The 26,814-nt window shown below is 42.9% G+C and overlaps 1 protein-coding gene across 1 annotated transcript; it reads left to right on the top strand.

The window, feature by feature from the left end:
• LOC131584498 (mesothelin-like) lies at window positions 1-26,518 on the top strand. The gene is made up of 27 exons (XM_058849693.1): window positions 1-18; window positions 1,041-1,062; window positions 1,171-1,198; window positions 3,164-3,248; window positions 3,827-3,988; window positions 4,215-4,417; window positions 4,581-4,672; window positions 5,150-5,280; window positions 5,710-5,831; window positions 6,288-6,450; window positions 6,721-6,936; window positions 7,151-7,321; window positions 7,700-7,846; window positions 7,993-8,042; window positions 8,521-8,641; window positions 10,737-10,822; window positions 12,997-13,126; window positions 14,495-14,685; window positions 16,472-16,562; window positions 18,748-18,859; window positions 19,128-19,312; window positions 20,765-20,917; window positions 22,617-22,750; window positions 23,679-23,806; window positions 24,351-24,445; window positions 25,492-25,681; window positions 26,037-26,518. The coding sequence occupies exons 6-27, from the start codon at window positions 4,278-4,280 to the stop codon at window positions 26,129-26,131; spliced, it is 2,943 nt and encodes a 980-aa protein (XP_058705676.1). The 5' UTR covers window positions 1-18; window positions 1,041-1,062; window positions 1,171-1,198; window positions 3,164-3,248; window positions 3,827-3,988; window positions 4,215-4,277; the 3' UTR covers window positions 26,132-26,518.
• Window positions 26,519-26,814: the final 296 nt, after the last annotated feature.

Raw genomic sequence — 26,814 nt, 5'->3', positions numbered from 1 at the left:
GCAGCTGGGACAGAGCTGGTGAGGAAAATCCTTTAAATGGGATTTAAATAATAATATTTATAATAATAATAATAATAATAATAATAATAATAATAATAATAATAATAATAATAATAATAATAATAATAATAATAATAATAATAATAATAATAATGTGGATAAAACATTCCAGGGTGGGTTGGGCTGGAGGGATCTCAAGGATCAATTCCAAGTTCCCTTCCTTGGGAATCAGCAGGAATCTGCACTCCCCAGAGTTATAAATGCACATCACATTATTGGCTTTTCACAAATATTATCATGAATGTTATAAGATCAGAAAATTTAGCTGTATTAATAGAATTTCCTTTATTTCTCTTATTGATGAAACTTAGAAATAGCTGTATAATACATGTATGTTGAGCTATGGTATAGTATTAAAATAAAAACTATCTTTCTTTGTATAACCCAAAGACTGAAAATATAGTTACAGACCTCCCTGCATTCTTAAATTATTAAATAAAGATGAAGACAGCAGTGACCAGAGCTCTGGGGGAGGAATTTATTGCATTTCTGCTATCAGGGAATGTAAACCTCCATGGTGCCAAGAAGATTGATTTATTATTGGGAAGGGGGCAAGAGAAAACTAAACAGAAAAACACCAAAAATCTAAAGAAGAATGTCTGAATATGTATGAGAATTTATGGATATGTAGTAGGGACAATCAAAAATTAAATTTAATTTAATCAAAAATGAAAAATCCTGTTTTTAAGGGACAATCCTTTGCTAGTGATGTGTTCTCTCTTGGCTGAATGCAGACAGCCAGCTGTATCTGTATATTTTTATCTCCTAATTGTCTTTTTATTAAACTTTTAAACTCTATAAGAAAAAAAATGTGAACCTCATTTTTCACAATAGTTTGGGATACAGAGCCAGTGGCACAGCCTGGAGCTGTGGATTTGGGATTGGAGTTGATTTGATCCCAATCCAAAGGGCTGCAGGGGTCACAAATAATGTTAAAGCTGTATTTTAACACCACCTCTTTCCTCTTCCTCCTGGTGCAGTGCTCCAGCTCCCCCATCAATGGTGAGTTTCTTCCCAAATATCCTCCAGCAGGAAAACCCAGAGTGGTTTCTGTGTTCCAATTCTTCTCACAATTCTTGATCTTTGTCCCTTTTTTGTTTTGGGGATCAGAATCTGCTGTGTGTTCCTCAGTGCAGAGGTAGGTGATCCATCCCCAGTGATTGTGGCAGCGTTTCCTTGGGAGGGATTCTGCTTTTTTGGGGTACTGAGATCCCTCTCAACCCACATTTTGGGATGGTTTTTCCCCCTGAAAATCCTCGGGCTGTGCTTGCACTTGTTCAAACAGTGAAGGGAAAGTGCAGGATTTTGTGTCTGTGCAGGACAAAGAAAGGCAGGGCCGGGCTCTGGGGAGGCAGCCAAGAGCCTTGGCACTGGTGCCGAGCTTTTCTTGGCTCCACCAGCTCCCTCCAGACCTGCTTTGTCCCTGATTTGTTCCTGGTTTGTCCCTGGTTTGTCCCTGGTTTGTCCCTGGTTTGTCCCTGATTTGTTCCTGGTTTGTCCCTGGTTTGTCCCTGCTTTGTTCCTGGTTTGTCCCTGGTTTGTTCCTGATTTGTCCCTGATTTTCCCCTGATTTGTCCCTGATTTGTCCCTGATTTGTCCCTGGTTTGTCCCTGATTTGTCCCTGGTTTGTCCCTGATTTTCCCCTGATTTGTCCCTGGTTTGTCCCTGGTTTGTCCCTGATTTTCCCCTGGTTTGTCCCTGATTTGTTCCTGATTTGTCCCTGCTTTGTTCCTGATTTGTCCCTGGTTTGTCCCTGATTTGTCCCTGATTTTCCCCTGATTTGTCCCTGATTTTCCCCTGATTTGTCCCTGGTTTGTCCCTGGTTTGTCCCTGATTTGTTCCTGATTTGTCCCTGATTTTCCCCTGATTTGTCCCTGGTTTGTCCCTGGTTTGTCCCTGATTTGTTCCTGATTTGTCCCTGTTTTTCCCCTGATTTGTCCCTGATTTTTCCCTGATTTTCCCCTGATTTTCCCCTGGTTTGTCCCTGATTTTCCCCTGATTTTCCCCTGATTTTCCCCTGATTTGTCCCTGATTTTCCCCTGATTTGTCCCTGATTTTCCCCTGATTTTCCCCTGATTTGTCCCTGATTTGTCCCTGATTTTCCCCTGATTTGTCCCTGATTTTCCCCTGGTTTGTCCCTGATTTTCCCCTGGTTTGTCCCTGATTTTCCCCTGGTTTGTCCCTGATTTTCCCCTGAGGGGCAGCCAGTTCTTCCCCAGCAAGTCCTGTCCCAGCTCCCCACCACTTCCACCCCCATCCACTTGATCCCCATCCAGTTCTTCCCCAGTTCCTCCCAGTTCCCAGCCCATCTTCTCCCAGTTCCTCCCAGTTCCCCATCCAGTTCCCTCCATTCCCAGCCCATCCTCTCCCAGTTTCCCCATTCCCAGCCCACCCTTCTCCCAGCTGCTGCACCTTTCCCAGTGCCATCCCTGTTTTCCCAGTGCCATCCCAGTTTTCCCAGTGCTCTCCCTGTTTTCCCAGTGCTCTCCCATTTTTCCCAGTGCCATCCCAGTTTTCCCAGTGCCATCCCAGTTTTCCCAGTGCTCTCCCATTTTCCCAGTGCTCTCCCAGTTCCTCCCAGTGCTCTCCCAGTTTTCCCAGTGCTCTCCCAGTTTTCCCAGTGCTCTCCCATTTTTCCCAGTGCCATCCCAGTTTTCCCAGTGCTCTCCCTGTTTTCCCAGTGCTCTCCCAGTTTTCCCAGTGCTCTCCCAGTTTTCCCAGTGCTCTCCCATTTTTCCCAGTGCTCTCCCAGTTTTCCCAGTGCCATCCCTGTTTTCCCAGTGCTCTCCCAGTTTTCCCAGTGCTCTCCCATTTTTCCCAGTGCTCTCCCTGTTTTCCCCATGCTCTCCCTGTTTTCCCAGTGTTCTCCCAGTGCCATCCCAGTTTTCCCAGTGCTCTCCCAGTTTTCCCAGTGCTCTCCCAGTTTTCCCAGTGCCATCCCAGTTTTCCCAGTGCCATCCCAGTTTTCCTAGTGCTCTCCCAGTGCCATCCCAGTTTTCCCAGTGCTCTCCCTGTTTTCCCAGTGCTCTCCCAGTTTTCCCAGTGCCATCCCAGTTTTCCCAGTGCTCTCCCAGTTTTCCCAGTGCTCTCCCTGTTTTTCCAGTGCCAGCCAGGAGCAGTTCCTGGAGGTGGCCCAAGGCCAAAGATCCCCCTGCAACCTCACCTTTGGTCAATTCGCCTGTGCCCAGGTGAGCACAGTTAAAAAGGGGTTAAAAACACAATTAAAAAGGGGTTAAAAACACAATTAAAAGGGGTAAAAGCACAATTTGAAGTGGTTGTGGTCTGGAAAATGCAACCTGGACTATTCCAGGTTTATTTTCTTCCCTGCTTTTGTCGTTATCTCTTAAGCTGCTGCCAATAATTGCAGTTAAATTGGCAGCAATTTGTGTTTTTCAGTAAATATTTCCAACAAAAGGTTCTGACATATTTGTCAATGGGGTCTTTTGGGGATTTTTTTTTGTTTGTTTTTTTTCTTGGTTTTGTTTTTACCTTCTACTGTTTGTAAGCTGTTTCCCTGAGAAAATGTTTGGGAATTCAAGAGTTCCCCATGGAAGTTTCTAGTTAGATCACGACTTTAGGAAATATTGGCAAAATTTTGGGTTTTTTTTGATAAAGTTTTTAAATCCTGTGCCAAAGTTTTACCCCCCTCAAGGGAGGAATCCCTTCCCAAATGCCCAGGTGTGGATGAGCCCCCTGAGGGTGATTTCCCCTCTAAATATGATCCATCCATCATCATCTTTATTTGCATTTCCCTTCTCTTTTCCAGGGAACTTGGCTCCAGGACCTTCAGGATGATTTCCTCATCTCCTTATATTCCTGCCTGGCCTCTAAACCTACCACAGCTGTGGATCCAGAATATTCCATCCTCTTCTTTTCCAAATATGATGCCAGGAAGCTTTTGGCCTCCCTGTCTGTGTTCAGCCAGCAGGTGAGTATTCCCTCAAATGGAATTCCCTCAAATCCAGGGAATTTTTGCTCTCTTTGCCCTCCAGGAAAAGGCTTCATTTCAAATCCCCTGAAATTTTACTTTATTTTGGAAAGAGCCCCATTCCAAGCAATCTTGATTTCAGAAATTCAAAAATTCAGATTTGCTTGGATTGACGTCCATGCCTGCTTAGAATTCCCTGGAATTCAGGGGTTTCTCCTGCTCCCAGTTTTCCCAGGTGCCCCTTTCCCTGGAGTGGAGCCTGATTTTCATCAATGGTCTGTGGGAGAGGATGCTCCGAGTGCCTGGAATTGAAACCCCCCCAGTGCTGTTCCAGTGGGTCCATGAGGGACTGGAGCCATTCCTGGTGCATCCCGAGGTCTTTGGCTGCCTCCGTGCCAAGGATGTGTCCTGTGAGGAATTCCAGCTGCTGTAAGTGTGGAATGTCCCCTCTGTGCCACCAGAGCCACGTCCTGGGGGCTCCTGTGAGGGAAAATCCCTTTGGAAAAGGATGGGATTGAGAACATCCATGGTTTTTCTTTGTGAGGCCCCAAACCTGAGCTCGTGTTTGAGGTGTTTTCCTTTCCTTTTCCAGAGTGGCTGCCCTGGATGGAATCTATTCCCAGCTTTCTGTGGAAGAGCAGAGGAATCTTTACACTGGGATCAAGCTCTTCCTCACCCAGGATGGTAAAGGAGCTGATTTTCCTGGGATCTGTCACTGGGCTGAGGCTTCCCAGGGCTTTTGTGAATCTCCAATGGAAACAGGCTGGGAATGTTGGTAATTAGTGGATTTGGGAATCATTTCCCTGCCTGAAGACTTTATCAATCAGGGTTTTTATAAATCAGTGCCTTCTGATTTAAATTCACTGCATTTGCTGCTTGTGCAGGGTTTGGTTCTGAGAGGGAAGAACCCAGCTCAGAAAGGGCCCCAGGCAGGAGCTTCCATGAAGAAAACTCCTGGTGCCTTTGGAGGGAGGAAGAAAGAGGCTGGGGATGGAATATTTGTAGGGCTGGGATTACTTTTGTCCTGTCCCATGGGAATTTGTGTGTGAACACATAAGGTGTGAGCAGAGAGCTCTTCCACCCCCAGAAATCCCCAATTCCCTCTGGTTTCCTGACCCAGAGCAGGCTGTGGTTGCATGGGATCTGTTTTCCTGCCTGCAGAATCCAGCCAGAATTGCCACAGCGAGGCCATTCCCGCTCTCAATTCCACTGCCTGGTTTCGGAATTATCTGGGATCCTTTCTGGAGCACGCCACTGTGGAGGACCTGCAGCTTTTTGGGGATGAAGCAACAGTAAGTGGAGAGGCTGGGAGGTCACAGCCCTGCCCTGAGCAGAATCAGAACCCCAGAATGGTTTGGGCTGGAAGGATTTATGGATCATCCAATCCCCATCCAACCTGGCCCTGAAACTCCTGGAATTCCTGGCAGCAGGAATGTTTCTCTAGTTAATTTGAGGTGAACAGTCACTGGGATTATTTCCCCCCATCATGTGATAAGAGGGACTTGCACAGAAATTGGTTTCACAAAGGGAATTCTGCAGGGAGCAGTGAGAGGAACAGCCCCAAACCTGATCAAAGTTTACTTGAAAACAAAAACCAATAAAGCCCAGCACAACTTTAAACCCAGGTGAAAACCCCTGAGCTTGGTTCAATCCACCATCACTGCCAGGATTGAAGGATCCATCTGAAACATTTTTCTTTTTTATATTTTTTCCGTCCTCAGCTTCAAAAATTTGCCAGGGATCCAGTGAATATGGAGATGGTTGGGAACCTCACCTTGCTCAGGGAGACTGCTCTGTACTACACCTTCCTCCTGACCTCTGCTCCTGCTTTTCCACTCTCCAGGTGGGATCTGATTCCCTGGGATGGCTCAGTGTGACACAGCAAGAGTTTGGGTGGGGATTTCATTTAAATCTCTTTAAGGGTTCCATTAATTTCCCTTTAAGGATTCCATTAATTTCCCTTTAAGGGCTCCATTAATTTTCTCTTTAAGGTTTTCATTAATTTCTCTTTAAGGGTTCCATTAATTTTCTCTTCAAGAATTCCATTAATTTTCTCTTTAAGTGTTCCATTTTCAAATAATCCCACTGCCCTTGGTCCTGAGGAGGGCCAGACCCCAAGTTGTTTTTCCTGGGAGATGCTTTCCCTGCAGTGCCAGCTCCAGCTGATGGCCAGCAGCGCTTCCAGGGTTTTTCAGCTCTCTGAGCTGCAGCTTTGGCATCATCAGAGCTAAAATGATGGGGGAAACCTGCCTGGAAAAGAGCGAAAAATCTGTTTTCACAGTTCTTTTCTTCCTTGCAGCCTCCCAGATGAATTTATTTGTTACCTGAGCCCCAGGGCGGTGAGAAACCTGAGCAAGGAGGAGACTTTGGGAGTGGCCCAGAGGCTCGGGAAGAGCTGCCCATGGAGCAGGGGAATGGCTGGAGGGAGAGCTCCCTCCTCCCTGGCATGGCAGGAACTGCAGGTGAGCACCTGGGGATTCTCTCAGCTGCACAGAACCTGCCGGGGGTGACTCGTGTCCCCTCTTGTCACCCTCCTCGGGGTCACCCTGTGTCTTGCTTGTGGTGTCTGGCTGGCTTTTCATCACCTCACGGTTCTCAGTGGTGGAAATGATCCGTGCACAGCCTTCAGCAGGGAAACCTGAGGCAGAAATCCAGGGATTTAAGACATCCTGAGGCCGTGGGATCCAACATTGCTCCTCTGACTCTGCTCTGTCTCCACGGGACCTTTGCAGGTCGCGTCCGCCCTGGTGAGGAATTTGGAGGATTTCACTCCAGAAGTGCTGGGAGCCTTGGGCCAGGCTGTCCTGGGGCTCTCGGTGTCCAACATCCAGGACAGCATCCCTGAGGAGCACCTGGAAGCAGCTCTTCCCTCCCTGGGAAGCATCCAAGGCTGGAATCCCGAGCAGTCCAGGGCTATCGTCGACAAACTGCTCCTCTCTGGCTACCAGGTCCAGAGCTCCCCAAATCCAGGGCTTGATTTCCTCGTGGGAAGGGATTTGGGTGTTGGAAGTGCCCAGGGAGGTTTGGGGTTCCCATCCCTGGAGGTGTCCAAGGGATGTTTGGAGGTGGCACTCAGGGGACAAGGAGGGCATCGGGCACAGCCGGGACTCGAGGACCTCAAAGATCTTTTCCAGCCGGATTTTTCCTGGGATTCCCTTGCAGATCCTGGATGGACAGAGCCTGGCAGAGCTGGGGACTTTGGTGGGTGGCCTCAACAGCAGCACACTCCAGAGCCTGGCCCCAGAAGTTGTCCTGGAGGCCATCCAGCTGCCAGGCTTCGCCCAGCGCCTGGAGCCTCTGCCCTCTGCTGTGAAAAGGACCCTGGTGGAAAAGGTGAGCTGGTTTTATCTCCTCAGGAATCCCAGAGCAGCAGGGCTGGGAGTTCTGCTTTCCTGGGGCCAGCTGTGCACGTTCCCTGCGGGATCTGGCTCGGTGGCAGCAGGACAAGCCACTCCCAGCCCTGTGTCATTGTCCTGGCCCTGCTCAGCCTCCTGGGGATGAGGACGAGGGTGATTTCTTTCATGGGGTGGTCCCAGAAATGATTTCCCAGTTGATGTTCCCAGGGAAAGAACAGAAATGGAGCAGAATTAGCTCAAGGTTGGATTTAATCCTGGAGGTCTTTTCCTACCTCAACAATTCTCTGGTATTGCCACGATTTGGACTAAAACTGGGTGAGATTATTGTGCTTTGTTCTGTTGGGTTTTTTCCAAGGTTTCCTCCAGGGTTGGCCACCCCTCTGAGCTGGTTAAACTCATTCCCAGTGCTCTGGCCAGCTACATCCCAAAATCCCTGCTTGTTTTTGGGGAAGAGAAGCCAAATGTGCAGGATCTCAACAATAAACTTTGGACCAGAGAGCAGGTAATGGGGGGTGGGCTCCTCCTTCCCCTTCCTGCCAGCCCTGCCCTCTGTGGGGCCATGAATCCCTAAAAATCCCCCTGGAAATGGAGCTGTTTTCCCTGGAAAACCTGGAAAACCAGAAGAAAACCTTTCTCTTTGCTCCCCAGGCTGCCATGTTTTTCGGTGATGTGGTGAAGGCAGAGCCTGACTTCAGCAGGTAAAGATTTTCCTCCTCTCCTTTCCATTTTCTGTCAGTTTTCCTGGCAATTCCCACATTTCCCGTGGTGAATGTGGCTCATCCAGCCCCTGGAATCCATAGGAACAGGTGGGAAATGGAATATGAACCCCAACACGGACATGGAACACAGGGATTTACCAGGGCTCAGCTGTAAAACACACCCAGAGGCCACATTTTATTTCTAAAACGATGCTGCTGGAATTCTGCTCCAGATTGCCTCTGGAATTCCTGCAGGGAATATCTGCATTTCCAAGCAGGGAATATCCCAACCTTCCATGGAGGGAGCAGTTCCAGGGATTAATTTCGAGGGGCTGATGCTTCTTTTGACGTATTTGAGATGAAAATAATAAAAATAAAGATTTATATCTGGAAAAACCAGTGGGATCAAGGATGTCCTGCTCCAAATGCACCTTCCTGAAGGCTTTTCCCTCCTGATTTTCCTGCTGGGAATTCCCAGGCTCTCCCAGTCTGTCCTCCAGGGCTTCACCTGCGCAGCTGCCAGCGCTGTGGGAGCAGAAAGGTTCCAGGAGCTGGCCAAAGTCATGAGGAAGAGGAAGGTCAGGCTGGGGCAGGACCAGGTAATCCTCACCTTCCCAAGGGTTTGGTGTTGTCCTGAAGGTTCTGGGAGTTCAGGGGCTGGAGCAGGGATGGGTGGTGGGGGTTAGGATGGGTTTTAGGGAAAGGAAGGATTTTAGGGAAAGGATGGATTTTAGGGAAGGATGGATTTTAGGGAAGGATGGATTTTAGGGCAAGGATGGATTTGAGGGAAAGGATGGGTTTTAGGGAAAGGATGGATTATAAGGAAAGGATGGATTTGAGGGAAAGGATGGATTTTAGGGAAAGGATGGATTATAAGGAAAGGATGGATTTGAGGGAAAGGATGGATTTGAGGGAAAGGATGGATTTTAAGGCAAGGATGGATTTTAGGGAAGGATGGATTTTAGGGAAGGATGGATTTTAGGGCAAGGATGGATTTTAGGCAAGGATGGGTTTTAGGGAAAGGATGGATTTTAGGGAAGGATGGGTTTGAGGGAAAGGATGGATTTTAGGGAAAGGATGGATTTTAGGGAAAGGATGGGTTTGAGGGAAAGGATGGATTTTAGGGAAAGGATGGATTTTAGGGAAGGATGGATTTTAGGGAAGGATGGATTTTAAGGCAAGGATGGATTTTAGGGAAGGATGGATTTTAGGGAAGGATGGATTTTAGGGAAGGATGGATTTCAGGGAAAGGATGGATTTTAGGGAAAGGATGGGTTTCAGGGAAGGATGGATTTTAGGGAAAGGATGGATTTGAGGGAAAGGATGGATTATAAGGAAAGGATGGATTTCAGGGAAAGGATGGATTTTAGGGCAAGGATGGATTTTAGGGAAAGGATGGGTTTTAGGGAAGGATGGGTTTTAGGGAAGGATGGGTTTTAGGGAAGGATGGATTTTAGGAAAGGATGGATTTTAGGCAAGGATGGATTTTAGGCAAGGATGGATTTTAGGGAAAGGATGGATTTTAGGGAAAGGATGGATTTTAGGGCAAGGATGGATTTTAGGGAAAGGATGGGTTTTAGGGAAGGATGAATTTTAGGGAAGGATGGATTTTAGGGAAGGATGGATTTTAGGGAAGGATGGATTTGAGGGAAGGATGGATTTGAGGGAAAGGATGGATTTTAGGGAAAGGATGGATTTTAGGGAAGGATGGATTTTAGGAAAAGGATGGATTTTAGGGAAGGATGGATTTGAGGGAAAGGATGGATTTGAGGGAAAGGATGGATTTGAGGGAAAGGATGGATTTGAGGGAAAGGATGGATTTGAGGGAAAGGATGGATTTTAGGGAAGGATGGATTTTAGGGAAGGATGGATTTTAGGGCAAGGATGGATTTGAGGGAAAGGATGGGTTTTAGGGAAAGGATGGATTTGAGGGAAAGGATGGATTTTAGGGAAGGATGGATTTTAGGGAAGGATGGATTTTAGGCAAGGATGGATTTTAGGGCAAGGATGGATTTTAGGGGAAGGATGGATTTTAGGGAAAGGATGGATTTTAGGAAAGGATGGATTTGAGGGAAAGGATGGGTTTTAGGGAAAGGATGGATTTTAGGGAAAGGATGGATTTGAGGGAAAGGATGGATTTTAGGGAAGGATGGATTTTAGGGAAAGGATGGGTTTTAGGGAAAGGATGGATTTGAGGGAAAGGATGGATTTTAGGGAAGGATGGATTTTAGGGAAAGGATGGGTTTTAGGGAAAGGATGGATTTTAGGGAAAGGATGGATTTTAGGGAAAGGATGGATTTTAGGGAAGGATGGGTTTTAGGGAAAGGATGGATTTCAGGGAAAGGATGGATTATAAGGAAAGGATGGATTTTAGGGAAAGGATGGATTTTAAGGCAAGGATGGATTTTAGGGAAAGGATGGATTTTAGGGAAGGATGGATTTTAGGGAAAGGTTCCACTCCTCCAAGGATGGGACAAGGGGGTTGTTGAGGTGTCAGAACAAATGTCCTGCCTGTCCCTCCCACAGCTCTGAAATTCCCTGAACACAGGAGAACTCCAAACCCTCTCATTTCCATCTTTTTTTTCCCCCTCTCTTTTTTTTTTTTTTTGTTTTTTTTCCTCTTTTTTCAGGGCAACATAAAACTTTTAATTATTTTATCTTTTTCCCTGGTTTTTTTGGTGGTTTCTCTCTTAGCTGAGCTGCTTGCTGAGGATGGTGACGCTGCATGGCATTCCCAAGGATTTGGACAGTTATCCCAAAGACCTGTTGCTGTTTTTAAGGTAAATCCTCTGTGGTTTTTGTGGTGTTGCCTCAGTTTACTTCATGGGGAAAAATAAAATAAAATAAAATAAAATAAAATAAAATAAAATAAAATAAAATAAAATAAAATAAAATAAAATAAAATAAAATAAAATAAAATAAAATAAAATAAAATAAAATAAAATAAAATAAAATAAAATGAAATGAAATGAAATGAAATAAAATAAAATGAAATAAAATAAATAAATAAAATAAAATAAAATAAAAAAATAAATAAAATAAAATAAAATAAAATAAAAAAATAAATAAAATAAAATAAAATAAAATAAAATAAAATAAAATAAAATAAAATAAAATAAAATAAAATAAAATAAAATAAAATAAAATAAAATAAAATAAATTAGGCTGACTAATCTGATTTATTTTGCAGCCATGTTTAGGGCTCTTTCTGGGGAATAAAAAAATGGGATTTTAGAAAGCTGAAGGAGGGTAGATTTATATGAGATATCAGAATAAATCCTTCCTTGTGAGGGTGGGGAGGTTTCCCAGAGAAGCTGAGGCAGTGTCCAAGGCCAAGTTTTTGCATTCCCAGGCCTCTGAATGTTCCTTTCCCTGACAACACCAAAGAAAACAGGGAATAAAATGGAAATTCCCTTATTCCAGAACCTTCCCTCTGTGGTTCTGTCCCCAAACCCTGAATGATTTTAAGCTGCCTCTCACAAAACAGATCCCTGAAGGTGAAAATCGATTTTTTAAAGAACCATTTTAAATTTAAGGGATTTTAAAATGGATTTTTTTTAAAGAACCATTTTAAATTTAAGGGATTTAAAATGGATTTTTTTAAAGAATAATTTTAAATTGAAGAGATTTTAAAATGGATTTTTTTTAAAGAACCATTTTAAATTTAAGGGACTTTAAAAATCGATTTTTTAAAGAACCATTTTAAATTTAAGGAATTTTAAAATGGATTTTTTTTAAAGAACCATTTTAAATTTAAGGAATTTAAAATTTGATTTTTTTTAAGAACCATTTTAAATTCAAGGAATTTTAAAATGGATTTTTTTAAAGAACCATTTTAAATTTAAGGGATTTTAAAATGGATTTTTTTTAAAGAATAATTTTAAATTTAAGGAATTTTAAAATCGATTTTTTAAAGAACCATTTTAAATTTAAGGGATTTTAAAATGGATTTTTTTTAAAGAACCATTTTAAATTGAAGGGATTTTAAAATCGATTTTTTTTAAAGAACCATTTTAAATTTAAGAGATTTAAAATGGATTTTTTTAAAGAATAATTTTAAATTTAAGAGATTTAAAATGGATTTTTTTAAAGAATAATTTTAAATTTAAGGAATTTTAAAATGGATTTTTTTTAAAGAATAATTTTAAATTTAAGGAATTTTAAAATCGATTTTTTAAAGAACCATTTTAAATTGAAGAGATTTTAAAGTCGATTTTTTAAAGAACGATTTTAAATTTAAGGGATTTTAAAATCGATTTTTAAAGAACCATTTTAAATTTAAGGAATTTTAAAATCTATTTTTTTAAAGAACCATTTTAAATTGAAGGAATTTTAAAATGGATTTTTTTAAAGAACCATTTTAAATTTAAGAGATTTAAAATGGATTTTTTTAAAGAATAATTTTAAATTGAAGGGATTTTAAAATGGATTTTTTTTTAAAGAACCATTTTAAATTTAAGGAATTTTAAAATCAATTTTTTTAAAGAACCATTTTAAATTTAAGGGATTTTAAAACGGATTTTTAAAGAACCATTTTAAATTGAAGGGGTTTTAAAAATATATTTTTTAAAGAACCATTTTAAATTGAAGGAATTTTAAAATCGATTTTTTTAAAGAACCATTTTAAATTTAAGGGATTTTAAAAATCGATTTTTTAAAGAACCATTTTAAATTGAAGGAATTTTAAAATGGATTTTTTTTAAAGAATAATTTTAAATTTAAGGGAATTTAAAATGGATTTTTTTTAAAGAACCATTTTAAATTGAAGGAATTTTAAAATGGATTTTTTTTAAAGAACCATTTTAAATTGAAGGGATTTTTAAAGGATTTAATGGCACAGAAGAAACCTGGGGAGGAAGAACTGGTGGAGCTCAGGGTGGGAGGGGTTTTTTTGGACACGGGATGTGTCGAGCTCGACCTCATTCCCTAAAATCCATGGAATTTTTCTCTCCAGCCCCTCAGATTACGCAGCCCCAGGGAATTGCAGCCAATTCTTTCTCAATATTGGGGAGGCAAACGTGGATGTGCTGCCCAGAGAGGCTCCTCGGAGGCAGCGGCTGCTCCTGGAGGCTCTGGAGTGTCTGGTATGGGGAGAGGGATCTGGGGATCCTGCAGGGATTTGGGGATCCTGCAGGGATTGGGGGATCCTGCAGGGATTTGGGGGATCCTGCAGGGATTGGGGGATCCTGCAGGGGTTTGGGGATCCTGCAGGGATTTGGGGGATCCTGCAGGGATTTGGGGGATCCTGCAGGGATTTGGGGATCCTGGAGGGATTTGGGGATCCTGGAGGGATTTGGGGGATCCTGCAGGGATTTGGGAGTTCCTGCAGGGATATGGGCGATCCTGCAGGGGATTTGGGGGATCCTGCAGGGGTTTGGGGGACATTGAAGGGGATTGGGGGATCCTGCAGGGATTTGGGGATCCTGGAGGGATTTGGGGATCCTGGAGGGATCTGGGGATCCTGCAGGGATTTGGGGATCCTGCAGGGATTTGGGGGATCCTGCAGGGGTTTGGGGGATCCTGCAGGGATCGGGGGATCCTACAGGGATTTGGGGGATCCTGCAGGGATTTGGGGGATCCTGCAGGGATTTGGGGGATCCTGCAGGGGATTTGAGGGATCCTGCAGGGATTTGGGGATCCTGCAGGGGATTTGGGGGATCCTGCAGGGATTTGGGGGATCCTGCAGGGATTGGGGGGACATTGAAGGGGATTTGGAGGATCCTGCAGGGGATTTGGGGGATCCTGCAGGGATTTGGGGGATCCTGCAGGGGATTTGGGGATCCTGCAGGGATTTGGGGGATCCTGCAGGGGATTTGGAGGATCCTGCAGGGATTTGGGGATCCTGCAGGGATTTGGGGATCATGCAGGGATTTGGGGGATCCTGCAGGGATTTGGGGATCCTGCAGGGGGATTAGGGGGATCCTGCAGGGGGATTGGGGATCCTGCAGGGGTTTGGGGGATCCTGCAGGGGATTGGAGGATCCTGCAGGGGATTTGGGGGCCATTGAACGGGATATGGGGGATCCTGCAGGGGGATTGGAGGATCCTGCAGGGATTTGGGGGATCCTGCAGGGATTGGGGGATCCTGCAGGGATTTGGGGGATCCTGCAGGGATTTGGGGGATCCTGCAGGGGATTTGGGGGATCCTGCAGGGATTTGGGGGATCCTGCAGGGGATTTGGGGGATCCTGCAGGGATTTGGGGGATCCTGCAGGGGATTTGGGGGATCCTGCAGGGGTTTGGGGGATCCTGCAGGGGTTTGGGGGCCATTGAAGGGGATTTGGGCATCCTGCAGGGGATTTGGGGGATCCTGCAGGGATTTGGGGGATCCTGCAGGGATTTGGGGATCCTGCAGGGATTTGGGGGATCCTGCAGGGGGATTTGGGGGACATTGAAGGGGATTTGGGGATCCAGGGATGCTCCATCCTCGCTAACACCTCTGCCTTCACTCCAGCAGGTTCCTGGCACAGCAATAAACTCCGCGCACGCCGGGGTTCTGGGCAGGCTGGTGTGTGACCTGCCCGGGGAGTACATCAGGAGCTCTGGGGAGAATTTGCTGAAGGATTTGAGCCAGTGTGGATCTTTCCTGCCTGAGCAAGAAGAGGCCATCAGGGACGTGCTCAGCAGTGGCAACACCACCTTTGGGTACGGATTCTTCTCCCTTCCTCAAACCCACACTCCTTTTCCTGCCTGGGGTGAACTCCAGCCAAGCAAAAACCCAAAAAACTTCTTGTTTTTGAGCTTTGAGTGGGTCTTTTGTGCTGTTCAGTTGAAATCATTTCAGCAGGATGAGATTCTCCTGAAAGAGAAGCGCTCATTTATCTATTGCTCTTTATTAAAGCTTTTCCTCTGCTCTGTTTTTTATTCCCCAAATTTCTCTGGCCTGGTGATCCCAGCTCAAGCTGTTTGTCAGGCACAGAAAACATTCTGCCTTTACCTGTGCAGTGAGAGATGCTGGATAAATCCCCAATTCTAGCACAGAGGGGGAAGCAAAATATTTTCTTTCCTGTATCAGTTGTAACTTTTCTCTAAAAAAATCCATTTTCTCTGATTCTGCTGCTTTTCTTCTGTATTTTTCTTTCTCGTCCTGGCTTTCTCAGTCTCCTTTGGACTGAATTCTTTTGGGATCCTCCCTCGTGGGGAGCTCTGCTTATCTCAGTTCTTTAGGTTTGAAGAAAACTCCTGAGCTCGTTAGAATTTTGTTTCTCGTGGTTATCAGATGATCACAAAGCTTGGCTGCAAGGTCTCTCCAGACTGCACAAGTTTAATTCTTTGCAATCTGGAACATTTCTTTATTCTGATGGTACAACAAGGCCTTGTGGCTCACTTTGTGTTTGATGCACAAAATGGCATAATAATAATAATAATAATAATAATAATAATAATAATAATAATAATAATAATAATAATAATAATAATAATAATAATAATAATAATAATAATAATAACAACAATAATAATAATGCAATATAACTATATATAATTAATATATATTATCTAATATATAAAATAATAAATTATATTCAATAATTAAATAACTTAATATTTATATTATGTATAATAGATATTTTATATTACATATTTATTATACATTATATGTTCATAATATTATAACATATATTTATTATATATTATCATGTATGATTATAATATTATTATATATTATATAAAATATATGTATTTACAATGTTATAATATATATATTTATTATAGATATTAGTTTATATAATAAAAATATTTATTATATATTTATTATATATTATACGTTCATAATATTATAACATATATTTATTATATATTATAATGTATGATTATAATATTATTATATATTATATAAAATATATGTATTTACAATGTTATAATATATATTTATTCTAGATATTAGTTTATATAATATAAATATTTATTATATATTTATTATATATTATATGTTCATAATAATATATATTTATTATATATCATAATGTATTATTAAAATATTATAATATATTATATATAATAGATATATTTACAATGTTATAATATATATTTATTATATATATTAGTTTATATAATGTAAATATTTATTATATATTTATTATATATTATATGTTCATAATAATATATATTTATTATATATCATAATGTATTATTATAATATTATAATATATAATAGATATATTTACAATGTTATAATATATATTTATTATATATATTAGTTTATATAATATAAATATTTATTATATATTTATTATATATTATATGTTCATAATATTATAATATATATTTATTATAGATCATTATGTATGATTATAATATTATAATATATTATATATAATATATATATTTACAATGTTATAATATATATTTATTCTAGATATTAGTTTCTATAATATAAATTAAAGAATTATAGCAAATGAACTACTTCTATGTAAGCCATTTTTGTCCTCAGGCGTCCTGCAGCGTGGTCAGTGTTCACCCTGAGGCAGCTGCAGGGGCTGATCCCGGTGCTGGATCCCAGAATCCTGCAGCAGATTCCCCAGGTGGGCTCTGGGCACTTTGGGAAGCGCTGCTGGGGCTCAGAGTGGGGCTCAGATCTGCTGGGGGGGTTGAGCCAGGCTGATTCCAGGAATTGCTGCTTTGGAAAGGAGCCTGGTGCCAGAGTGTCTTGGTTCTAGAAGACAGGTGTCTGCTAGGGAGAGCAGGAGCATCCCTTGGGATGAAAGAATGTAGACCCCCTCTCTCCGAATTATTATAATTTTGAAATCAAGGGGCTTTCAGGCAGAGATCTGGGGATAGGAATAACAGTTCTTTACTGGTATAACCAGGCAAACAAACAAACAATAACTACAGCAATAACAAGAAAACAGAACCAGGGACCCCGGGACAGCTTTCTCGGCTGAGACGGGATGGAGGAGAGGCTTTGTTTTCACAAACCCCTCGGGCAGTCAGTCCCGGTGCTCCTGCAGGGCTCCGAGGAAACAGCTGGAACAGCAGGGATGAGCTGAGATCCTGGGCTGGTGGATGAGGTGGATCAGCAGAGGGATGAGCTGAGATCCTGGGCTGGTGGATGAGGTGGATCAGCAGAGGAATGAGCTGAGATCCTGGGCTGGTGGATGAGGTGGATCAGCAGGGATGAGCTGAGATCCTGGGCTGGTGGATGAGGTGGATCAGCAGGGATGAGCTGAGATCCTGGGCTGGTGGATGAGGTGGAACAGCAGGGACGAGCTGCGATCCTGGGCTGGTGGATGAGGTGGATCAGCAGAGGGATGAGCTGAGATCCTGGGCTGGTGGCTGAGGTGGATCAGCAGGGATGAGCTGAGATCCTGGGCTGGTGGATGAGGTGGAACAGCAGGGATGAGCTGAGATCCCGGGCTGGTGGATGAGGTGGAACAGCAGGGATGAGCTGAGATCCTGGGCTGGTGGATGAGGTGGATCAGCAGGGATGAGCTGAGATCCTGGGCTGGTGGATGAGGTGGATCAGCAGGGATGAGCTGAGATCCTGGGCTGGTGGATGAGGTGGATCAGCAGCTCCACGGCGATGCCTGGCAGGACAGGGGGTGCGAGGCCACCAACAAAGAGGGGAGAAGGAGAAGAAGCAGCTCCGCGACCCAGCACACGAACGTCCTTCCCCGAAACCGAGGAAAAGCCAGCTAAAAACTGTCCCCACCCTCCTTTTTCTGCCCCCTTCCTCCCCCCCACCCTGGGCCCGGCCACTCTTTGTCCTTTGTGAGCACCCCTAAGTACCGGTAGTTAGGTTGTCCCAGCACATAATGGGTAAAAATTCCCACCTAACCCTCAACACAGAGGGATGCTGCTCTGTGAGGAGGGAGGGTTCTTGAGGCTGGACAGAGTTAAAGAAATAAAATAGATAATTATTAAAAAGGCCTTTAAAGGCTGCACCTTGGGCACTACAAGAGCCTGGCTGAGGCTACACCCAGGATGGATGAGGGCTCACGAGTTTTCACACTTTTATAAGTTCTGGTCCATTTCCACATCGGGGTTGATTGTCCAGTTCCAGCTGCAGGTGATGCAGTCCCATCCTCCCAGACTGCTCTCCTCAATTCGCTGCTGGCAACACTTCTTGGGCCCGAGGATGCAGCGGTGTCCTTGGTTCTGGGGCTGGAAAAGGATTGGTGTGTCTGCCTGGGCTGTGAGGAGAACTTGCTGACACTTCATGTGAAGTTCAGAGTTAAATCCTTGGGTTTTTGGGCTGGAAAAGGATTGTTGTGTCTGCCTGAGCTGTGAGAACTTGCTGACACTTTATGTGAAGTTCAGAGTCACACACCAGTGCAGTACAGAATGTGGAAAATACGAAATTTAAAGCTTAAGGCATCAAAATCCGCTGGGGTTGTTGAGCCAGGCTGCTTCCAGCAGCTCCTGCTTTGGAAAGAGTGCCAGAGGGATGCTGCTGGTGCCAGAGGGATGCTGCTGGTGCCAGAGGGATGCTGCTGGTGCCAGAGGGATGCTGCTCCGTGAGGAGGGAGGGTTCATGGAGCTGACAGGCTGGAACTGCAAATCCAGGTCACTGTCAGCCCCTTCCCATCACGGGAAAAACTCTCCCAGTGCTTTGTGAGGAGCTCTGGGCCGGGGAAAACAGAGCTCAAACATTGAAGGAATTTCTGTTCAGGATCTCTGGACTCTGAGCACGGTGTGTGAGGAGCAGGGGTTGTGCTGGAGGCACATCCAGCATTCCCAAATCCCCCTGATGATCCCTTTTCCTTGCAGAAAGCTTTAAGCACCTGGCTGAGGAACTTTGCCTGGGATTCCCCCCTGTCCAGGGAGGAGCTGGCCACCATCATCACCCAGCTCCTGCCCCGCCGGCACAAGCGAGAGGACGGTACGGGAGCACCCCTGATCCAGAGGAATTCCCAGCGGGATCAGGGGCCACCCTGGAGCTTCTGGGGCCTTGGGAGGGGCTCCCAGGGAGGTTTGGGGTCCCCATCCCTGGAGGTGTCCAAGGAACTCCTTGGCCGTGGCTCTGGGTGCTGGTGACAAAGCGGGGATCAGATCAACCTCAGAGGATTTTCCAACCAAAATGATTCCGGGATTCCAAGCTTGGAGAGGAAGGATTTGATTTAACCCTGAGTTTGCCGTGCCTTCAGCAGGTTGCCCAGCTGACAAGGAGATAACAGAGGCAGTTCTGGAGGACCAGCTGATGCCTGTCTACTACACCCCCGAGGAGCTGCGTGCCTGCCTCCGCAACGTCTCCCTGGAAAATCGCCTCTCCCAGGTCCTCACCTACCCCTTCAGCAACCCACAGCTGGCTGTGCTGAAGGACTACCTGCACGAGGTAACAGCAGCCCAAAAACACCCACTTTCCACTGATGGGATCACTCAGGGCCTTGTCCTGGGGAATTCAGGATCTCCAAGGATATAACTCAAATATCCACGATGGGATTGCTCAATGCCTTGTCTGGGGAATTCAGGATCTCCAAGGATATAACTCAAATTTCCATTATGAGATCGCTCAAGGCCTCGTCCTGGGGAATTTAGGAATTCAGGATCTCCAAGGATATAACTCAAATATCCACCATGGGATTATTCAGGGCCTTGTCCTGGGGAATTCAGGATCTCCAAGGATATAACTCAAATTTCCATGATGGGATCACTCAGGGTCTTGTCCTGGGGGATTCAGGATCTCCAAGGATGAGACTCAGATTTCCATGGTGGGATTGCTCAGGGCCTTGTCTGGGGAATTCAGGATCTCCAAGGATATAACTCAAATATCCACGATGGGATTGCTCAAGGCCTTGTCCTGGGGAATTTAGGAATTCAGGATCTCCAAGGATATAACTCAAGTATCCACCATGGGATTGTTCAGGGTCTTGTCCTGGGGATTCAGGATCTCCAGGGATGAGATTCAAATTTCCATGGTGGAATCACTCAGGGTCCTGTCCTGGGGATTCAGGATCTCCAAGGATGTGACTCCACTGTCTCTCAGCTCCTCTCCCAGAGTCTGGCCACCTTTACTGGGAAAACATTTTTTCCTTATCTCCTATTTCTGTGTCTAATCAATGTCTGATTTCCACTGATGGGATTGTTCAGGGCCTTGTCCTGGGGAATTCAGGATCTCCAGGGATGAGACTCAAATTTCCATGGTGGGATCGCTCAGGGCCTTGTCCTGGGGAATTCAGGATCTCCAAGGATATAACTCAAATTTCCGTGGTGGGATTGCTCAGGACCTTATCCTGGGGAATTTAGGAATTCAGGATCTCCAAGGATATAACTCAAATTTCCATGGTGGGATCGCTCAAGGCCTTGTCCTGGGGATTTAAGATCTCCAGGGATGAGACTCAAATTTCCATGATGGGATCACTCAGGGTCTTGTCCTGGGGAATTCAGGATCTCCAAGGATGAGACTCAAATTTCCATGGTGGGATTGCTCAGGGCCTTATCCTGGGGAATTTAGGAATTTAGGATCTCCAAGGATATAACTCAAATATCCACCATGGGATTGTTCAGGACCTTGTCCTGGGGATTCAGGATCTCCAAGGATGTGACTTCACTGTCTCTCAGCTCCTCTCCCAGAGTCTGGCCACCTTTTCTGGGAAAATATTTATTCCTTATCTCCTATTTCTATGTCTAATCAGAATTTTCCTGGCCTGTTGGCCCTGAGCCTTTCAGTGAGAGGACCATGGCTCCATCCTCCCTTTAATCCCTATCAGAGAGCTGAAAACAGCACTGAAATCATCATTTCACCTTCCCTGCTCCATGTGTGCCCCTAACAGCGGTGTCTCCACAGAGATATCCCAATGGTTATCCCGAAAATCTGCTCTCCAGCCTGGGCGCTCTCCTTCCCATCATCACCCCCGAGGAAATTTCCAGCTGGAAGATGAGCTCAGCTGAAACCTTGGCTGCCTTCCTGAGAAATCAGCCTCAGCCCTCGGATTCCCTGGTACGAGCTTCCCTTTGTTTTCCCGGATTTTTTTGGGCTGGTTTGGGATTAACTGAGTGGGTCCCGAGGTGGTTGAAGCGTCTTTGGTGCCATAATTTTGGGTGGCATGTTGTATGTGAGTAAAACTTTATAGAATAAAGGCCTTATATTCTCATTTAATATATAATTCCCATTAAAAAAATCATAAGAATAAAAAAACAGGGCAACAACCTATTGTAAAAAAAAAAAAAGAATAAAAAATCAGTTAGCACAGTAATCTACTCTTGTAAAAAATAAGGGATAAAAGATCAATTAGCACCACAATCTAGTCTTGTAAAATAAAAAGGAACAAAAAATCAGCACAACAATCTAGTCTTGTAAAAAAAGAATAAAAAAATCAGTTAGCACCACAATCTATTCTTTTAAAAAAAAAGAATAAAAAATCAGCACAACAATCTATTGTAAAAGAAAAAATCAACACACTAATCTATTGCAAAAAATAAAAAGAATAAAAAATCAGTTAGCACAAAAATCTATTGTAAAATAAAAGATTAAAAGATCTGTTGTTCTGATTTTTTTTTTCTTTACAAGACTAGATTGTTGTGCTATCTAGTCTTGTAAAAAAAAATAAAAAATCAATGCAGCAATTTAGTCTTGTAAAAAAAAAATTTTAAAAATCACCTTTAAAACTAAGAAGTGTATCCCATAAAAATCCATTAATAATATATATAATCACATATAAAAATAAAGGTTTAATAAACATATACAATAACCCTTACCAACCAATGACTTAAGCTTCACTAGATTACTAACCAGTTAAATTCAAACACAATAACTTCTAATGCCACATAAAAATGATCTGTGTGCAATAAAAAAATAACTATTCTATATATAGTATTTTATTAATTTTATATAATATATATTCTATAGAATATATATATTCTATAGAATATATAAAATATATAATATATTATAATATATTATATATTATAATATATTTTATATATAATATATTATGTATATTACATAATATAATTATAATTCTGTAATATAATATAATATAATATAATATAATATAATATAATATAATATAATATAATATAATATAATATAATATAATATAATATAATATAATATAATATAATATAATATAATATAATATAATATAATATAATATAATATAATATAATATAATATAATATAATATAATATATATAATTATATATTATATTATACAGAATATATATAATATAGAATATATTATATATATATTATTGTTATATACATAGAAAATATTATATATATTCTATATATATTCTATATATATTCTATATCTATATATAATTCTATATAGAATATATATATAGAATATATATAATATATTCTATATTCTATATATATTATTGTTATATATATATAATATATTATATATATTATATATATATTCTATATCTATATTCTATATCTATATATAATTCTATATAGAATCTATATTCCTAACTATAAAAAATTAACAAAAAAAACCCCCAAATATCTCACCTCATTCCCCTCTCTCACACAAAATTCACGAGCAGCACAAACAGATCTGAAATGGTTCTGTTATATTCTCATAATCGTGGCACAACTTTCTCCCAGGGGCTGAAACCACGTGTTCTGATTCGAGTCAGAGAATCCAAATGGTTAATTAATGAATTAATTAATGAATGAATGTGATTTCCAGGCCTCAGCAGCAATTAGACGCTACGTGGAGCTGGGTAACGCCCTGAACGCCACGGCGCTGAGCGCCATCGGCAGCAGATACGTGTGCCTGCTGAACGCCACCGAGCTGGAGGCCATCCACCCCCCCAGCCTCAAGTGAGTCACAAATTTTGGGGTGTCCTTGGCTCTTTCCAAAAGCCCTTTCCCATCTTTTTCCTTTTTTTCCTGCTCCCAAGGAAAGGGAATTTAGGAATTGCTCGGTGTCGGGGTGTAAAAGCTGCTGCTGCCCATCCTGCCAGGCAAGGATTTGCAATCAAAATCTCTTTATTTCAGCCCAGCAGGCTGAAAATCTGACTCTGTGCCCGCTTTCATCTGCAGAAGGGTTCATGGAATTAAATTTCAAAGGATTAATGAGTTGTTGAGGCTGGAAAAGGCCTCTCAGGTCATCACCCAGCACCGTGGTCGCCACTAAACCACGGCCTCGGGTGCCACATCCTTGTGGTTTTTAAGAATTTCCAGCTTGAATTCCTCTGAAAGACTGGTGAATGTAATTAATTTATTAATTAATGAATTACTGCTTGGCAAACACACAGATTTATGAATAGAATAGAATAGAATAGAATAGAATAGAATAGAATAGAATAGAATAGAATAGAATAGAATAGAATAGAAGTAGAATATAATAGAATAGGAGTAGAATAGAATAGAATAGAATAAATAGAATAGAATATAGTATAATATAGTATAATATAATATAGTATAATATAGTATAGTATAATATAGTATAGTATAGTATAATATAATAATAGTATAATCATAATATAATATAATATATAATATATATAAAATAATATAATATAATTAATTTATTGGGCACCTTCAGAGCCATCATCAGTTGAAGGATAAATTCTCAGCAGGAAACTGGGCCGTAATTTTTCCTCTCAGCTTCTCTCTGTAGAGCTGGGAATTGGGGATCACCTGTGCCGTGCAGAGAATCCCAGAGAAACACTCAGAAAACAGAAAATTGAACAGGTTGAAGGTAATAAAAGCATTTTTTTCACCCTAAATCTTTATTTTTCTGCAGACTGGCATCTCTGGATCCTTCAGCCTGCTCACAGGAGACAAAGGACCTCTTGTACCAGAAAGCCAAAGAGGCTTTCTCTGACCAGCACCATTTACCTGCTTACTATGAGCTGATTTTACCTTACCTGGGTATGTAAAAAAACCAGGATGCTGTGGGGAGAAGAGAACTCTTAGCCACAAACTAGAGTGGGTATCAAAATCCATCTAAGATTTGGGAATTTTCAAAGTCAAGTTGTTAGAAGTTTGTCTTTCCGATTTGTAGACGGCATCAAATACTGTTGAAAGATTCTGTGCCTGCTTTAAATTGCCCAAATCTGTTTCCAGACCATCACAGGGAAAATCAAACTCAGGATTTATCTCACAGCCCTTTTCCACATCACAAAATAGAATTTATTTTTTTTTTTCTGTTAAGCCAATAATTTTTCCAAATTCTTCTCGCCCTTCTTTCCACTGTCTGCCATCGCCACAGATTTTTAATGCCCAACAAAATAACTCCCAATAACAAAAGGAGGAGAACCAGATATTTTGCATCTGGACTCAGCTGGATTTTTTGAAGCTGTGTGATCAGCCCCAGCCTAATGGATTTTGGAGAAATCCTCATTTTGTGCAGAGAAGCCAGGACAGCTCCTTTGGGGTCTGCCATCCTTTGATATTCTCCTTGCTTTGGTGCCAGGGGGGGCTCCCGCTGCGGATCTCAAGGCTCTCAGCAAGAGCAACGTGAACATGAACATCACCACCTTTGTGACTCTGAGGAGAGATTCTCTGATGGTGAGAATGGAATCTTTTCATTCCTTGTGTTTTATTGGTGCTTGAGTTTGGTTGTGTTGTCCCTTGTTGGAAATCGAGGAGTGATGCTGTCAAATCCAAATCCCATCAAATCTAAATCACATCAAATCCAAATTTCTTCTCTTAGACCAGTAGAAAGTGAAGAAAGGGCCTGAAATTCCTTTAAAAAAATAGGATTTGGAGTCCTGGATGGATGCAAAGCCAGCAGAGTTTTTTCAGGGCAGGTCTCACAGTGGCCCATGAGACCAGAGATGTCCAGACAAGACAATGTCACCAATTTGGGCAGAAATCCCAGTGATTTCAGCAGGGATGGGACCCCCAGCTGAGTGCAGGAGATTTGGCATCAGAGGACAACAGAAAGAGCCTTTGAGGAACCACCAGGTCCTGAGGGAGGCCTGTCCCAGTGAATCCACCCAGGAATTTTTGTCCTTCCCATGGAAACCCCATCATTTCCCTGGCCAGGGGGGTCCTTTCCACCCCAACCTTCCCACCCTGTTCCATATAGGTAAAAACCTTATAAAACAAAAGCCTTATAAAATCAAGCTAAGCTAATAGCTAGCTTTATAAATCCCCATAAGAAACCTGCCAACTTTTCCTAAGAGTAGAACCCTATAATGATAAAAAACAATTTATTCTCATGAAAAAAAATCCCAAGATTGTAGCCATTACTCACACCTATAAAAACTATCCTAAATCATTAAAGAAAAATATTCAAACTAATAAATCTAATTAAATAAATCTAATAAAATCCAATAAAAACCCCATTTAGCAGCACCTCCAGCGTGCTAACCAAAGTAACAACTAATTACTAGCCAATTAAAAAGAAACACAATACTTTTATAAAATTAAGAAAATAAATGATGATGTCTTTACTCTTTATCTTCATACCCTATAAATGAAGATATAAAAATAAACCAAGAACTTCTTTCTCTACATAAACAAGAGTAGATCTCGCCCCATTTCCATCTCTAACGTGAGGTTTGGAACAGCAGCACCCCAATCTCTGCTCTGTGATTTTGTTTTCCCAGCGCCTGACACCCCCTGAGGTGGAGGGGCTGCTGGGGGTGAACCTCCCTGAGCTGGCCCAGTGGCAGAACAGGGCTCCTGTCCGGGACTGGATCCTGCTGCAGAAACAATCAGAGCTGGACAAGCTCCACCTCGGGCTCACGGGGGGCACGCAGGAGGGCTACATCAACATCGTCACCCCCAAATTCCCAGGTACTTTTGGGCTCCTGGTGGCTGGGCTTTAATGAGGTTGCAGCGAGGATTAAAATTGGGGCAGCTCTGCTGAGGAGCCTGAAGCTCTGCAGGGCAAATTCTGGTGAGGAGCAATCCTGGAATCCCACCGGGAGCATCCCTGCTGAACATCCCGACTGAGCGAGCACTTCCTCCTCAGGGCTCTTGGATTTGGGCTTAGGGGCAGGGTCAGAGTGGTTTGGGTTGAAGGAAACTTGCAGATCCTCCAGTTCCAACCCCAAAATGGTGTTTGCCGTGGTTAGACAGGCAAAGAGAACCCCCAGAGGTTTTCCTCACTCGCTGATTTCTTTGCTCTGATCCCCTCTTTGTCCTCCAGCATCATCCTCAGCCCCTCTGGGGGCGGTGGCCATGGCATTCCAGCTCCTGCCTGCCCTGCTCCTGAGTTTCCTCATCGTGTCCATCTTGTCGTGACCATCTCCTCCAGGAGGAACCGAGGGCCACCAGCTGTGCCTGCTCTGACACCCAGCGTGAGCAGTGCCCAGAGCTCCAGGCAGCTGCCATCAGCCCAGGACTCACTTTTAGGTACTTCTGGTTTTCAATCACTTGGGAAAAAGCCCCATTTATGTCTGAAGGGAAGATTCCAGACTCTTTGGAGCAGGATTTTTTCCTTTGGGACAGCTCAAGCCCAGCTCAGCCCCAAACCACGGCTGAACCTCTTACTGCTGGGTTTAAGGGTGAGTTCTGCAGGTTAAAAATGACATTTCTCAGAGCCTGACCTCGTGACACTGCCAAGACCTCAGGGTGGGAGTGAAGTTTTCCATCTGCTTGTAAATAAATCCTGGAACTGAGTAAAAATGCCAGAAGCAAACTGATGAGTGTCTGCTCTTCCTTGAGGCTGCTCTCACCTTCCTGTCTGCAGGAATCCCCCCAGAATAAGTGCTCAGAATCCCAGGATCTGCCTGTTCCTGTTCCTTGGGGCTGGTTGTTCAACCTTTAGGAGCTGAGGCTGTTCTCAGCTTCCTCATGTGGGGGAAAAGGAACTTTGAACAAGGTTTGCCCTATTTTTTTCCCTGCTCATTGGAAATAGCTCTCCAAAAAATCCCTCAGTGAAACTTGTATCCAGCTCCTGCCATCCCCCTTTTCTCCAGGAGGGG

This window comes from Poecile atricapillus, chromosome 14 (genome assembly GCF_030490865.1).
Source record: "Poecile atricapillus isolate bPoeAtr1 chromosome 14, bPoeAtr1.hap1, whole genome shotgun sequence".
Lineage (NCBI taxonomy): Eukaryota > Metazoa > Chordata > Aves > Passeriformes > Paridae > Poecile > Poecile atricapillus.
The sequence above is the reverse complement of the archived record's forward strand: the minus strand, read 5'-3'. Positions and strand labels throughout refer to the sequence as shown.